The sequence below is a fragment of the Rhincodon typus genome, chromosome 1 (assembly GCF_021869965.1).
Source record: "Rhincodon typus isolate 14 chromosome 1, sRhiTyp1.1, whole genome shotgun sequence".
NCBI lineage: Eukaryota > Metazoa > Chordata > Chondrichthyes > Orectolobiformes > Rhincodontidae > Rhincodon > Rhincodon typus.
In genome coordinates, this window is record NC_063332.1 from 123,992,689 (window position 1) to 124,008,978 (window position 16,290).

The window sequence follows — 16,290 nt, forward strand, 5'->3', positions numbered from 1 at the left end:
ATGTCCCGTTTCAGGGTTATCTTTGACATTGAAGGGAGGAATTTAAAATTTAAGGTTCCTAGCTTACGAATGTAATCACAGGGAAATTGATTACACAGTGACTTAGAAAAGGTATGGTTAAGTCTGAGAGGTCAAAGCCATGTTATAATGCAGTAAGGTCTTTGCAGCCAGTTACCAATTGCTCCGTTTTCCCACCAGACCAAAGGCAGGCTCCCCAACAGAGATCGAGATTCCACCAAGGATCCACCAAATACATTTAAATCAACCTGCCTTCCATAAAGCAGACTTTCTACCATTTTTTTGCATTTGTGTATTGCGTGATCTGGTGAAAAACAAGTACACGTATTAAGTGCAAGACATTACGCGTAGATTATCGTAAACTTTGCAGCGCACAGATAACTTTTTTTTATCTTTAGCTCTGACGCTGTCAGATAACATGCCAGCTAATCAGCTTCTTCTCGGGCCTCAACTGCTGGAACTTTGACAACCAGGAGCAGCCTCAGGAAATGTGATTTTTAATGACTCCTTGTCGTGTTGGCCTCTATTTTCCATCTTCCCCGATAGAGTTGACACCATAAAATAAGAAAGTGGAGTTTAATGCATCTCAATAATGTCGTACCACACTCTATGGAGCAGCCTGCTGGAAACACGAAGTAAGGAGTTTAAAAAATCAACTTTTTCTTTAATTTCAAGGAAGTTTAAAGGAGAATGAAAGCTGGGACAGGGAAAATTAACATGCAATATTAAGTAACTTGGTTGCTATTGGAGCTCCACTAGACCTACATGGAGACTTCTGGTGTTCTGAAGGGTCATCAGCTTGAAACATTAACTTTGTTTCTCATTGCAGATGTTGCCAGACCTGGTGAGTATTTCCAGTTTTATCTATTTTTATTTAATGCTGCAATGTGGGTAGGAGATACATGAGCTAACTGCTATCCCATCAAGTTAGTATCATACTCTCCCAGTTACTGAAGCAAATGGATGGAACAATCAGGCACTTTGAGGTTCACTATTGTCCTAACCGCATGTTAATGTTTCTGGCCATAGTGCTTTTTGTGCGTGTCAACACTATTATGTGTTAATGCTTCTGAAATTGATATAACTAGGGAATACAAAGACAAAGACAATCTTCTACCTAAACAACATACGAAGAAAACATTGAGACAATTTATGGAGCTTCTGGTTACTCAGGAGCAGCCACTTTGTCCCAGATCCTGGCAGTCATCCTCCTACCTTTGTGTTTCTATCCACAGAAAGTTTTATATTTTTCAGAAGATGGTTATTGGGCCCTCCTTCTCTTTCATACACATAGGCAATCCTGTCAAGATCGAGAAAATTTCTGTTGAGGTCTATTCCTTGTGCATTGGTGCGACCCACAAACCAATCCTTGAGATCACCAGTCTACAAAGGGAAAAACAAGGCAAGGAAACAGTGTATAAAAATGTGCTGTTGAACACAATTAAAGTTAGCTCTAAGACAATAACCAAATATTTCTTGAAAACTAGGCACAGCCATTGAGATTAGCAATTCTTTAATTGCACTTTTATCCTTTTTTTGAAATGAACATATTTTACTAAAATTGCAATGTAAAGAAGTATGAACGGTTGTGATGTAGGAGAATCACCTAACAGATAAGAAGTTTTTTGTTCCTTCCATCCTGCACTGTGACAGAATTGTTAGGAGACCTTCTTAGATGGATGTAAGTTTTAACCTTAAAAGAAAAAGCAAGCATTTGAAGTGAACACATAAACCAACCCACTGAAAGCTGGAGGCACTGTAGGAATTCCAATGAGGTCAGAGATGATCACGAGGCCAGGAATACAAGGAGCAATGGCAATGAACAAGAACTGATTGTTAGATTTGGGAGAAACAGTGCCTTTGAAGAATTTAAAGAAACGTAAGATGACCATGTCCCCAAAGGGCACGAAGGATCATGGTGTAACAAAGCAGCTATTACTCTGGGAAAAGACTATAGATTCTGTGCACTGAAAAAGTGTGAATACTATTGGACTATGATTAATAGAGGTTCATTGATATTAAGCAGGATCAGAAAGAGGACCGCACTGCTAGTCATAGAAGATGGTTCAGATCCTGCATTGCCTAACAAACCCACTAACCAACTGTGGAGAGAAAAGGTCCAGAGGATTAGCAGTCAACAAAAGCACAGATAGAGAACGTGTCAAGGGCATGGATGTAATGGACTAAAAACTTTGATGGGGGAAACAGGGTGTCAGGCCATCAGGGCTTTGGGAATTCAAAGACAATAACATTTAGTCATGAAGGTGTTAAAAAGCATTTGATAGATGATTACATCAGCCAGGAGGAAAGGCTGTGTCAGAAACATTACTGGCAATCATAAATTAAAACCCAAAATTGCAAATGATGCATAATAACCCAAATTTAACTCATTGATACAAAAACAACGTTGCTGGTAAAGCTTAGCAGGTCTGGCAGCAACTGTGAAGGAGAAAACAGAATTAACGTTTCGAGTTCTGAGGAAGGGTCACCAGACCCAAACGTTAACTCTGTTTTCTCCTTCACAGATGCTGCCAGACCTGCTGAGCTTTTCCAGCAACTTTGTTTTTGTTCCTGATTTACAGCATCCACAGTTCTTTTGGTTTTTAACTCATTGGTGATGCTTTCCCCCATGGGAATGGTGATGATACTGGCTTTGTGAGAAATTAAAATGGCAAGGAGGAATACCCTTCTGAGAAATAGAAAGAACAGGAACAAAATTTCAAATAACAGAGAGATTAGCTGAGAGAGGTAGGACAAGTTCTGAAATACACATTATGGATATGCTAAAATAAAATTAGTGTGCAGTTAGCTTACTGGCTTGTTATAATTAGAAAATAAAATAAAGGCAGAAGTGCCACATGAAAAGGAATTAAACTGGGAAATCCTTCCTCTGGGAAATTTGTTTTTGAGTGCCTGAATGTAAAGGCATTGCCCCTGAGGAAAACATTGTAGAGCTGGATCATGATCAGTGACTCAATAGTGAACCACTTTTTACAAGGGTCAGGACACTCTGCAATGTCCTGAGAAGAAGCTTCTTGGGAAGCTGTATGTCATTCCTGCCCTCTCTGGGTACCTGCTGGCACTGCCCTAACTCCCTGAGAGGAAAGGGGCCCTGGAGGGAGATCGAGGTCCCTTGTTCCCCACCTCGGTTTACCATTAATGCTGAGCACCAATAACTTGAGTGGTGGAGTGCAGGTCCGTGCACATATCCAGCGCAATTAATTAAGGTGGAGAGCAGAAGATTTTGTGAGAAAAGTCACTCTGAGCCGTGGTGAACCCTGCACCATGAATCCCACTCAGCAAAACAAGACAATAAAAATGTGAAAGTCCAGCCCCAAGTGTTCAAACATAGCTATTCAACTGCAACATAAGCCTAACACCACCTTCATTCCAATTGTTGTCAAGCAGTTTTTGTGCTAGGAACAACCATGGCTATCCACTAGATGGTAGCAGAACCAAATCTGACAGACAATGAAATTTCAGATTTAGATATTTCAATCAGCCTGTTCGGACACGGTATGACAACAACGGTAGAGCAGGTGGGACTTGATCCTGGGCCTCCTGGTTCAGAGCTAGTGACACTACCATGGCTCCAGTTAATGCTTCACAAACTTGGCCGTCATCCTTGTGCAGGGGCTGGCTAACCTTCTCTGCATAATTCCGATTTTTAGTCTATGTGCTGCCAAAGTAAGCACAGATGTTTATATTTTTGAATAAGCAGAAGCTCTCAGCGTAACATGTTTACAATTCAATATGCAAATAATAAAGGACACAAATCAAAACAAAGTTTCCCTTACCATAACTAAAATCGGGTCCTGTTCACTTATTACCTTAGTGCTCATTGATTTCCATTAGTTCTGTGAAAAACAACACCTAGATTTTCAATTCAAATCCGTTTTTTTTAAAAATTGCTCTGTAGGCTCAGACATGCTTATGTTTGTCATCTCGTCCAGTGCCACACCCCTCTGAGATGTCTACACTTCTCTAATTCTGGAATCTTGAGCATCCAAGATCATAATTCCTCCAGCACTAGCAGCTATGCCTTCAGCTGCCTAGGCCCTACATTTTATCTGTAAAATCTCCACCTTTCTTCCTTCCTTTAAGTCTCTCCTTATAACCTAACTATGGGAGGACCAATGACACCATTTCCATCCACATTCCCAGCCACGGCCTTAGACTGTAAGTGACTGTTTAGAGCATCAGCATTCCATCTGACCTCAGCTGAACTTTCAATCCCATATCCTCTCAATCACAAAGACAATGTCCACACCAACTAATCTTGATAGCCGCTCCCAAAATCCTCATCTATGTCTGTTTTACCTCCAGGACCAATTATTCTTACGTTGTCCTTGATGTCCCTTCTTCTTTTAGCTCTTTAAAACCTCTGTTGGCCTGCTTACAAACCTGAACCAAGTTTCACTCACCCAATCACCCAGTGTGTGCTATGTCTCCCAAGACTCCAAATTTAACATTCTTACATGGTACTTTAAAATCACGCATGGTCTTGCCAATTGCTTATCCCTGTAAACTTCTCTAGTTCGCGAACCTCCAAGGCTCTTGTCCAAGCGCTGGCTCCTCGCTCACTTGAACATTCCCTAGCGACGATTTCAGTATCCTGGTTCGAAGTTTTGGAAAGGCCTCTGAAACTGGCACTAATGGCATCGTGGGTGTACCTAAACCAAATGGATTACAACTGTTCAGGAAGGCAGCTCGCCACCACCTTCTGAAGGGCAATTGGGGACGGCCAATAAATGTTGGCCCAGCCAGCTACACCCATATCCCATGACAGAATTTTAAAAAGCTAAGTCTCTGTCTGTCTTTAAGACTAATGTTCCTTCTAAAATTTGTTTGTGCATGGAATGTACGAAGCCTTTTTCATTTTTCTTTGCGCCACCGTCCAGGTATTATTTCTCATAGAAGGAAGTCGTACCTTTCAGGCAGTGCACATCCACAGCACTCCCCCCAAAATCTTAGGGGGAACATCGTTTCAGACTATTACTAAAATTCACTTCTCTAATAAAGATTTCATCAGTCCTCCACCTTCGTGTTTATCCAATTGCCATCTCCGAAGTGTGTTGCTGTATGTTTCTACACTGAATCTATTACATAATACAATGTTGCTGCATGGTTGGCATACAGCTGGAAGCTGACGTTAAAGTGAGGAGGAGGGGTCCAAAATTGGAGGTGCAGAGAGCAGAGAAGAAATTAGGAGGTAAAACTGGAAATGGCACAAGTGGAACTCAGAGAGAGACCAGTGCCACAACAGTGAACAGCAGAAGTGGGGTGTTAGAGTTGAATAAAATGGTTGACAGATGGAAGAATGCTCGAACAGAATGAGAATTTCTACTGTAGAAAATTAACAGCATTTAGTTTTTTCTACGTTCATGACTACGCAAGGATGTGAGAAGGGCTGAAGTATTTACAGCTTTGGCCGTGGTTAAAATCTGATCTTCAGGTTTCCCAGCAGCAGATATGGAACCACATACTGTACAGACTTGGACGGTCCCAAACCTATCTCTAATCCATACTGAATTATCGCAGTACAGCTGCTATTGCCAACTCTGCTTTGGCTGGGAAAGAATACCTGCCTGGATCTAAACTGGAAAAATGCAGGTATGGCTATCAGATCAGGAAATGGTTTGTTTTGGCTAGGACAAATGGAACCATGCCCAATTTGCTAAACTGCATTCCAGTATGACATAATTGCCTTCAGAAGCACAGAAGAAAATACAATCTGGTGAACTGTTTTTTTTGTCAAATATCACTCACCATAAGTGACAAAACTGAATGTTTCAGAGAGCAGTATTTCCCTACTGGATGGCCATCATTCGGGAGAAGGGACACATCTGTGAATAGGGTGTGAAGGATGTTCTGCTGCAACACTTGGATTTTAGCCTGGAAGTTGATCTGAGCGGGATTGGAGGAGAAGGGAATTGATAGTGGGTGCAGTGGGACAGGGCTAGTAGATAGTTCTGGCTGAAGTAGTGAAGCGGATGGTGATCACAGGTGAAGCACTGGCTGGTTGCTGTAAATCAGATAGAGGGTCAGACGGGTTCCCATGGCAACTGAAACAGCCAGGACATAGTGCAGAGAGTTTGATGAATATCTTGCTACACTTGGGAAGAACTGCTCCTGTTCCTCCAGGCCCACAAGTGCTGGAAAGCCACTTACTTCAAGGATTTAGCCCTTCTCACATTTTTACACTAGTCATGTTTCCAGAGGCCTGGAAAACCCAAGTAACACAACTTAAAAACTGATTCATTGTTAATATGAAGGCTCGGAAGCATTATTATAATATTTAAATTACCAAGTCTCCTTCTACAAAAGGATTGGTCACCTGTCCCTTGTCCCTCTAAAATTAAGGCAGTTTCTTCCTCCTGTTCCAAATTCTCTTTGGATTTTAATCTGACACAACCCTAACCCAGCCTTTTTTTTTTAATTTTGGAGATAGGATTCAGCCCATTATCTCTGCTTACCTGTGAAGCTGCTTTCTCAAAGCCATCAGGATTCATGGAAGGCATGATGTGTATTCGCGTGCTGTGAATCAAACTGACAATTGTTTCATTTCCTTTTTGATATTCATTGCACAGGTACTGTGCCAAGAAGACAAGCAGCTCTCTGCCCACTGCCTCGTTCCCGTGCATGTTACCAACATATTTAAATTCTGGCTCCCCTGGAAGGCAAAAGGCAGATGGAAACAATAAGCAATTTTGCAAAAATTCTGATGTTCAGCCACCGTAGGAAATATTTAAACCGTTTATTGGAGATGTTATATTTAGCATCACCTCCAGGGATTTATTCTGCTCAACATGTCTCTGGACTGCTACAAATTATGCCAGATCTGTGGCCAAGAGAGTTACTTGATTAGATTCATAGAATCCCCACAGTATGGAAGCAGGCAATTCGGCCCAACAATTCTACACCAACCCTCCGAAGAGCATCCCACCCCAATCCCCCTTACCCCCCTGTAACCCTGCATTTCCCACTGCTAATCCACCTAGCCTGCAGATCCCTGAACACTACGGGCAATTTAACATGGTTAATCCACCTAACCTGCACATCTTTGGACTGTGGGAGGAAATCTGCGCACACAGGGGGAGAATGTGCAAACTCCACACAGACAGTCACCCAAGGCTGGAATTGAACCCGGGTCCCTGGTGCTATGAGACAGCAGTGCTGCCCCATTGCTTGACTGATATATTGTTGCCACATGTACCACGATACAGTGAAAAGTATTGTTTTGCGTGCTATGTAGGTGGACAGTCAACTGGCTCTATATCCATAATGTTAGCCTAAGCTGCCAACAAGAGTGTACTATAGGTGGTCAATAGGTTGTCCATTTTAACCATAATTGTGGAAGGTACTTGGTTACTGCTTGGCTGCCCACAGAGACTGTTATTGGTGGGAAAGGGCTGTGAGCAGACCTGACCCCCAGCTCCTGAAGCATTAGCAACATGGTTATGGAAAGCGTGAAAACCAAACTGAAAAACAGTAAAATAAAGCAGCAGAATTCTTTTTTTTAAACTCAGGGAGCAGGTCAAGCGAGAAGAGGAAGACAAAATGAACTTTTATTGAAAAGATTACAGAATATTGCAATATTAAAGTTTTTGTATTGCCATTGACTGATTCACAGGACGGATAAATTAGTCTTCCAGGGTAGTATAAAACAATCAATAGTGAATCAGCAACTCACTTCAACAATAAAAGAAAATCAGACAGGGTATGAAAAAAGCTACTGAAGCACTTCATACTAATGCCAAACTAAATTTCATTCCCAGAGTGCCCAGGATATTGTACACCATACACCAGGCACAACTCCAGCTGAATAACAGCAGCACAAACCCTGTGAGTAACACAAGGCCAATATTGTCATTAGGATATCACGGGACTATTTTAAAATTTGACAAACCACTTTACCTATTAGCAATTGTGTTCAAACATCTGTATATTGTCGCATTCATACAGAAAATGACTGTGAATATCTAACATTCATTATTTGACGTTTAATATTTTAAATGAAAAAGGACATTGCTGACCTAAAATAGTTGCTGTAATCACCTGAAAAGCCCAGGCAACCACATGGAATATATAAAATCAGCCGCTCAGAATTAACATTTTTAATCAAAAGGCACAGAAACTCCATGAGGGAACAAGAAATTTACATATCTTCTGTTACTCACACTTGCCTGATTACTTTGTATACTGGAGATTGTAGGTTACAAATGGAGGGTGCAATCTGAACAAAAGATAATAGAGCCACACTGTGGATATACAGAAGAAGTATATTTCAGCAGCTTGCATTGCACAACAGAGCAGAGGGAGAGAGACAGAAAAAGGGCTCCGAACACCAAGAATACTAGAGAGTCTTCTCTCTCTCTCTCACTCACAACCCCCTCAAGCTCAAAAACTGCTCAAAAACCAACTTGGAACAATAACAAAGATTCACCAAGAATAATTTGCCAAGGACAGCTGTAGCACAGCCATTACAGAAAATAAGACAGCAACTAAAGAGGCTGACTCAGTTCTTTTGCTCTCACAGCTTAAAGATGCTAAAACATTTTTAAACTGTAACTACCTCTACCTTCCCACACACACCAAACATCATTGCTCCCCTTCTTTGTAAACTCATTACTTGTATATCTGTGTGTGTTTAGTGTTGTGTCTTATTACTTTTTCAGCGTAGTAAACAATAAAACTCCACTCTCACGCAAGAAAACCTTGGAAATGATTCTCCTTCATTCCTGATCTGGTTAATTAATTAAACTGAGTTGTAATAGCTATGTGTTGGGGAGAAAAATTGTGACTAAACAAGAGGAAGTTATAAAGAAGGGTTGGCACGATTCCTCCTCACCTGGTTATGTCAAATTGGTTAGATTTGAAAATACTATTCTAAGTAATTGTGAAACATTGTCATTTTTTTTGGTGAAATTTAAATTTAATATTAACATATGCTAATATCCTACACTTGTATTCATGGCTAACCAACAAATAACAACACTTTGAAAAATGGCACGCTTTACCATTTTCACTCAAACATTTTCAGACTCACCACATGGTCAGAGGGCATGTAGTATGCTTATCTGCATTACTACTTAAACCTAATTTCAGAAAAGCATCTGCTGCCGTACTACCACAGCTGCTCTCTTCAACACCTTCCTCAGTGACAGATTGATACCCAAGTGCCAATTGTAACAAGTTCTCACTGGGAACATGTTAAAATGTCGCCCCCTCATTTCATTAAGGAGATTGCAGACAGAGCAGACTTTCATTGCAACAGCACTGCAATTAAAACCAGATTCGGACTGTGAAAGGAAAATGTTCTGCTAATACACCATGCCGTCCAGTCCCTGACAAATATGCTTTTGTCGTTTTACAAACTGTTGACTATTAGTCATAGAGGCTCAAACCCATGCAAATTATCACCAATCAGTCCTTGCCTCTCCAATTCGTGTAAATCCTATCCTCCACAATCACCTCCAACAAATTACTCACCACTGATGTCAGCCTTTCTTAAATAAAGGCACAACATTAGCCACCCTCCAGTACCTCATCCGTGATTATAGATGATAAAAATACTTCAGCTAGGGGCCCCACAATTTCCTCCCTAACTTCCCACAATGTCCTAAGGTACACTTGATCAGGTCGTGGGGATTATATTTTCAAAGACCTCCAGCACTTTCTCTTCCATAATGTGAACTGTTTTCAAAACATCCTCAGAGTTTTCTAGCCTCCATTTCTTTCTCCACAGTAAAACTGACGTGAAATATTCATTTAATATCTCTCTGATCTCCTGAGGTTTAAGACAAAGATGACCTTGTTGATCTTTAAGGGACCCAATTCTATCCCTAGTTGCTCTTTTACTCTAATACACTTGTAGAATCTCTTTACAGTATCTTTAACCTTATCTGCCGAGCCTATCTCATATTCCCTCTTTGGTTTCCTGATTTCCCTGTTAAGAATGCCCCTACATTCTTTATATTCTATAAAAGATTCATTTTGTTCCAGTTGTCTATATTTAATATAGGATTTTTTAAATTCTAGACTAGAATAATCTTTATTCTTTATTTATCTTTATTCATCCATTGTTCCCAAATCTTACCAGCCTTACCTTTCATTCTAACAGGAACATAATGTCTCTGAACTCTCATTATCATGCTTTTGAAAGCCTCCATTTGTCAATTGTCACTTTACTTGTGAAAAAAGCCTACTCCAATCAACTTTTGTATGTTCTTATCTCATACCATTAAAATTTGCCTTACTCCAATTGAAAATTTTAACTTTTATGGAAGGCTTATCCTTTTCCATAACTATTTTATAACTAATACCATTATGATCACTAGTCCCAAAGTGTTCCCCTATTAACACTTCAGTCACTCACCCTGCCATATTTCCCAAAAGGTCGAGTTTTGCTCCTTCTCTAGTAGGAACATATAATTATTGATGAAGGAAATTTTCATGAACACATTTAACAAATACTTCACCATCCAAACCTTTAAAACTATGGCAGTCCCAGTCAGTGTTTGGGAAATAAAAATCCCCTACTATTGTAACCCTATTATTCTTACATATCTCTGAAATCTCTCTACATATTTGTCCCTCAATTTTTCTCTGACTACTGGGGGGCCTATAGTACAATCCCATCAAGATGATCATCCCTTCCTTATTTATAATTTCAACCCATATATTTTTACTCGCATTGGTGTTTTAAACAAGTCAGGTAAGGGAACAAAATGCAGTTATGGTAATCGGAAAAGCCTACAGATGACCAAAGGAATTAATTCATTCACTCAAATTCACTTTTAATGTTGACTTAAAACCCAAACTAAAATGTGAGATGGTGCCACTGTGTGTCATTTGTTAAAAGCAATGTCCTTCTTGTCAATTCTAGCATCTAATTAAAATCTTAGACCTTGAAAGCCACTAAAGCAGGTAAATGATGTGGTAATTTCACTTTGTGCCCTTTCTCTTAAATGGGCTGTTGTGCTGTGAAAGACAATACGCTCTCTGTTTACACTGATAAACTCAGCCAGGCAGGTACACCCATCATCTGGTGAGTAGGCAATGCAGGTGACATCCAACATGTGCAGCATCCGTTCCCTGCACAGCTAAGTAACTATTTTAAAATTAGCAAGATAGTGGGGAGTGGAAATGTTTCGAAAACAGTTGCCGTGGCTCACAAGGATCCTATTTACATGACAAAGTGGCTTGACAACAGGCAAAACCAAACACAGTCACTTGCTCATATTCTTCACTACCTCAATGATCCGATCACTTACCAATCCCAATCCCTCTGCACAATTCCCTGGACTAATTTCATCCTCTAGTCATTTGCTACCACATTTTCAAACTGCCACCTATCTATATTTCTGCCGGTGTCAATCTACCCAACAACTCTCTTGTCTTAAATGCTCTTATTGACACTAAAAGATGCACTCTCTTTTTTTGGTTATTCCTCCACTTCCTCATGTCTCAGGGTCACAGGCTGGTGACAATCTAATGTTGCTGGACCACATTAAACATTAACAGGCTTCCTTGCCCACTGCCAAAGCCAAATCGCTATTTCAGGATAATGCTGTACAGCAAAGATAGCCCCTCAACACAGTGTAGATCTGGAGGAACACAGCAGGTCAGGCAGTATCAGAGGAGCAGAAAGTCAACGTTTCAGGTTTACACCCTACATCAGGACTGGGGAGGGGGAAGGGAGCTCGGAAATAAATAGAGGGAGGTGGGTGCAGCTGGGGGAAGGTAGGTGGGATGGTGATAGGTGGATGCAGATAGAGGGTTGTGGAGATGGGTCAGGGGAAGGGTAGGGTGAATAGGTGAGAAAGAAGATGGACAGGTAGAATCGGGTCAAGGAGGTGGGGATGAGAGGGTGGGTTGGACATGGGATGAGGCCAGAGGTGAGGAGATTTTAAAACTGGTGAATTCTATGCTTAGGCCATCAGGCTGTAGGCTCCTGAGGCAGAATATGAGGTGCTGCTCCTCCAGTTTGTGGGTGGTGTCATTGTGACACTGGAGGATGCCCAGGATGGACATGTCATGCAGAGAGTGTAAGGGGGTGTTAAAATGGGTGGTGACCAGAAGGTGCTGTTGATTATAGCATACAGAGCGATACCATTCAGGACCACACAGCCCGCTGGATTGGCAACACATCCACAAGCATCCACTCCTTCCACCAACAATGCTCAGCAGCAGCAGTTTATACCATTTACAAGATGCACCGCAGAAACTCACCAAGGCCCCTTCGACAGCAGTTTCTAAACCCACGACCATTTCCATCTCGAAGGGCACAGCAACAGATACGTGGGAACACCACAACCTGCAAGTTCCCCTCCAAGGCATCCACCATCCTGACTTGGATTATGTCGCCATTTCGCCATTCCTTCAGTGTCTCTGGACTTCCCTCTCCAGTGGCATTGTGGGTCTATCCACACCAAATAGACTGTATTGGGTCACAATGGCAGCTCACCTCCAAGGGCAACTATGGATAGAAAATGAATGCTGGCCTGGCCAGCAAAGCACATGTATAAAAGAAAAACTGAAGGAAATCATAGGATAGCACAGATGAACCTACCCAAGAGAGGACAAAGCAGCAGGCACTCACTCCAAATTCTAGCCAGCACAGTCCCTCAACTGCTGCACACCTCTAACGTGCAGAGACTAATCTGAAGACATGCATTGCTTGCTTGCGGAGAACTTAATTGGGATTGCAACAAAAATCTAGCGAGCTGGCCTTTTAATAAGCATGCATGAAATGCCAACGGAAGCAAATGGGCTTCCTGATGTTTGCCATCAGGAAATCCAACCTGCCTTTTAAAGTTCTGAGAACCTAATTGCAAACTCTCATCCTGACATTGGGAACCTGATTTTTTAATACTTTGTGGAATTAAGCGGCACCAGCGGCAGCAAAGTCAATCGTCTTTCTGTGGTTTTCTTTTCCTGTGGCAGAGTTGGTTGGGATCAGGTCCAAAGCAGCACCAGGTCCACAGCTGGCTCCAGCTCTGGTGCTAAGGTCAGAGGGTTCAGTGTCAGTGGGTGGGGGAGCCCGGTGCTAGGACCCCCCATGACCGACGACCAGCGGCAGCATCTGGAGGAGCATCTAGAGGAGAGCAGGAGGTCTGAGACCAGGCCCATGGCTCCAGCACTTACACGGCAGTTACAGTAACAGCAGCGATGGCGGTGATGGGCCTGTAACCGAGACCCCATTACAGTGACCCCAGCCAATGTCAAGCAGCAAGAAGAAGGTAACAAGAAGAGGTAAAGATGAATTCGACCGCAGTAAAATTTTGCATTATATTCAGTGTTCAAGATGGCGCTGCAGCATGGCGACACTTTTGCATTTTGCACATAACAAAACACTTTTCACTGTACTTTTACATAATGTGAGAATAAATCTAAATCTAAATCAGAAACAGCGCACAGTTCCCCTTCTTCTGAGGCAGCCTATCTCCACCGTTAGGATCTTGGAAGATCAGGTGGTGAGCTTTTAATGACCTCCCTAAAGATTGCAAACATGTCCAATTAATGAGGTAGGAAGACTTCTCATTCCCTCCCACCCCTTCTTCGGAATGCCAGTAGAGTCTGGAATGGAGGCAGCAGACTGGCAGAAGGTCACCACTGACATTTTTCTGCCACTGCCTCATCCATTCCAGCTTGATTTGTATTGAAAAGATCCAGCCCTTACTTTTTACTGCAACAACCTCATGATTCCTGACTGGAAAATGCACAGGTATAACTCTCAAGGAAGAAAATGATCAGCCTTTGTTATACTGACATGTAAGGCTGACTAGCCAGCTAAAACTTACTATCGAATAGGGACAGGCTAAGGGACCAAGGTGACCATAGGGAGCAGGGGTACGATGAATACTGACGAAGGAGTCTTGGAGAATTTCTGCAGTGCATCTTGTAGATGGTATACGCTGCTGCTACTGTGTGTCGATGAAGGGAGTGGATATTTATGGACGTGGTGCCAATCAAGCAAGCTGCATTGTCCTGGACGGTGTCAAGTTTCTTGAGTGTTGTTGGAGCTGCAGTCATTGATGCCACACTTGGTCAAATGCTGCCTTGATGACAAGAATAGCCTCACTTCATCTGTGGTGTTCAGGAGGCAGTCCAGGACACTGAGGAAGGAAACTGCAATAGAATTGGCAAAGTTGGAGGAGACGGGCAAGCTGACTAGGAAGTGATTAGGATTTACTAACTAGCTCACTGAATCTCAAGACAACTTTCCTCCTCCTCCTAGCACAGGCAGTGCTAAAAAGGCACTAATCTCTTCAGATTACTTTCACATAACAGCTTTGCTGAGGCCTCTGAAACCCAACCTATGTGAATTCACAGTTGGATGGTCAGTAAAATTAAGGCAAGCAGGGTCATGGTAAAATTTAAATGACCATCATGTTTCACATAAATAGATTTGGTCCTTTGCTTGTGACCTGTTTCGATTGACACCAAAAACTGGGTACTTTAAGGTAATTTCACTCCGGGTCCCTCTTCTGTTCCAGATCATTTGCATTTTGGACACTGACACAACCACAAAAGTTCCTTTATACAGAGTCAAGATTCAGGCCCTGGTCTCTACCTGTAAATCCACTTCATAACTGAAACACAATTGGAATAAATCATCATCAGTGGCGGTCGCTTGCAGATGAGGATGACTCTCTTCCAATCTTAGGACAAGTCCGTAGGTATCTGTACAGTCAAATGCGGCTCCCACAGACTGTGTTACACTTGGGGTGGAAGGTGGTCATGGGAAGGGCTGGGTGAGGCGTTGGTGTAGCAGCATGGGCCTCATGCTGTTTTCGCCTGGTTTCCGCTTTGTCCCCCGATGGCAAGTGTCCAGGTGCTTGATGCCTTCCCCCACAAATGCATCTCCTCCACTTTGGACAGACTTGGGTCAGTGATTCCCAGGAATCACTGTGGGAATGCCACACTTCACCAGTGAGGCCACGAGGGTATCACTGAAGCCTTTTCTCTGTCCACCTGGGGCTTGCCTGCCGGTTCGAAGCTGGGAGTAGAGCACCCGCTCGAGGAGTCTCATGTTGATCATGGGGACAATATGCCCAGCCCATTGCAGCCGATCAAGGGTGGTCAGTCCCTCAATGCCAGGTCAAGGATGCTGGTGTTGAGCGCGTCTGTTTTCCCAGTGGATTCACAGGAATAAATACGGAATAAATAAATAAATAAATAAATACATGAATAATCTATCAAGGCTTCAATCAGAAATTATGGAAAAGCTTCTCACTGAAGTGAGGAACAAGGGTGAAATCAAGAAATTGCACGTGTGCACTCTTACCTTATTTGCCCGCACTGCAGGCTTCCTACTAACTGTACCCATTTCTTGAGCACTATGCCAAATGTTAATCATAAACCAGAGATGTATTGTACTAAGTCATTTTTACAATTAAAAATGATTTGGAAACTTGGATGCACACCATGCACTTTTTGCATGTTTGGCACGGGGATATACTGTAATCAATTATAGAGAAGGTCAGACTGAATCTGACAGAAAAACCATTTCTCTCCAATTTTACAGTGGTTGAATTTAATTACATTGAATTCTGAATCCTTAATAAAGCATGATGAATGGGATAACTGTAGATGTTAAATATTATATGTAAAAATGGAAAACTGAACTTTACCAAAGTATTCTGGATGTATTTCCACAGCTTGTCTGGCCAACTATATATTCAGTTCAATTATGGGCACGGATACAATAAAAACCTTGCTCACTTATAGAACAAGTATTTTGAATATTTTTATTCCCTTCATATTACACAACAAACTGAATTTCCGGTTCAACTTTAAACTAGATTGATATTTATATTTCATTGTGATTGGTAAGTTGCTGTCCTAGACGTCGGATAGGTATGACTACCATTTGCCTAAATTATGTGACCAAGCTCCATACTTGCATAATGAACATTATTTGGTCATTTCTCTGCAACATTCGAGAATTGTAAAACTGCACGTAAACTTGACGGTGTTGATTTTAAAGAAAAAGGGACTAAAATGTTAAAAGCAGGAAATTACTTCAGTGGTGATTTTTCTGAACAGGTAAAAGGCTCTGTCTCAATCACCTATTTATAATTCCTCATAATCTGCTCCTCAGTCAGCGTGACAACGCGGACAAAGTTGTGTTCATTTGTCATCCCTATACATGCAGACCTGCAGTGACTTTGAGCCAATTGACACAATTTCAACATTTTCAATCTTTTTATCAAATCATTCCATGGTCTCACCCCTCCCTAGCGCAAGCCTCCTCCAGACCTACAA

At 41.9% G+C, this 16,290-nt stretch overlaps 1 protein-coding gene and 1 non-coding gene across 2 annotated transcripts in view; both read right to left on the minus strand.

The window, feature by feature from the left end:
- cpe (carboxypeptidase E) overlaps window positions 1-16,290 on the minus strand; it is a 98,502-nt gene that overhangs the window by 29,718 nt on the left and 52,494 nt on the right. Inside the window, exons 2-3 of the mRNA XM_048604607.1 lie at window positions 6,495-6,691; window positions 1,234-1,401 (exon numbers count right to left, since the gene is read on the minus strand). Coding sequence (XP_048460564.1) covers window positions 1,234-1,401; window positions 6,495-6,691 — 365 coding nt within the window. The remainder of the gene's footprint in view (window positions 1-1,233; window positions 1,402-6,494; window positions 6,692-16,290) is intronic.
- On the minus strand, window positions 3,607-3,713 carry LOC125484973. The gene has a single exon (XR_007263758.1). It is a non-coding gene; the product is annotated as a U6 spliceosomal RNA (small nuclear RNA).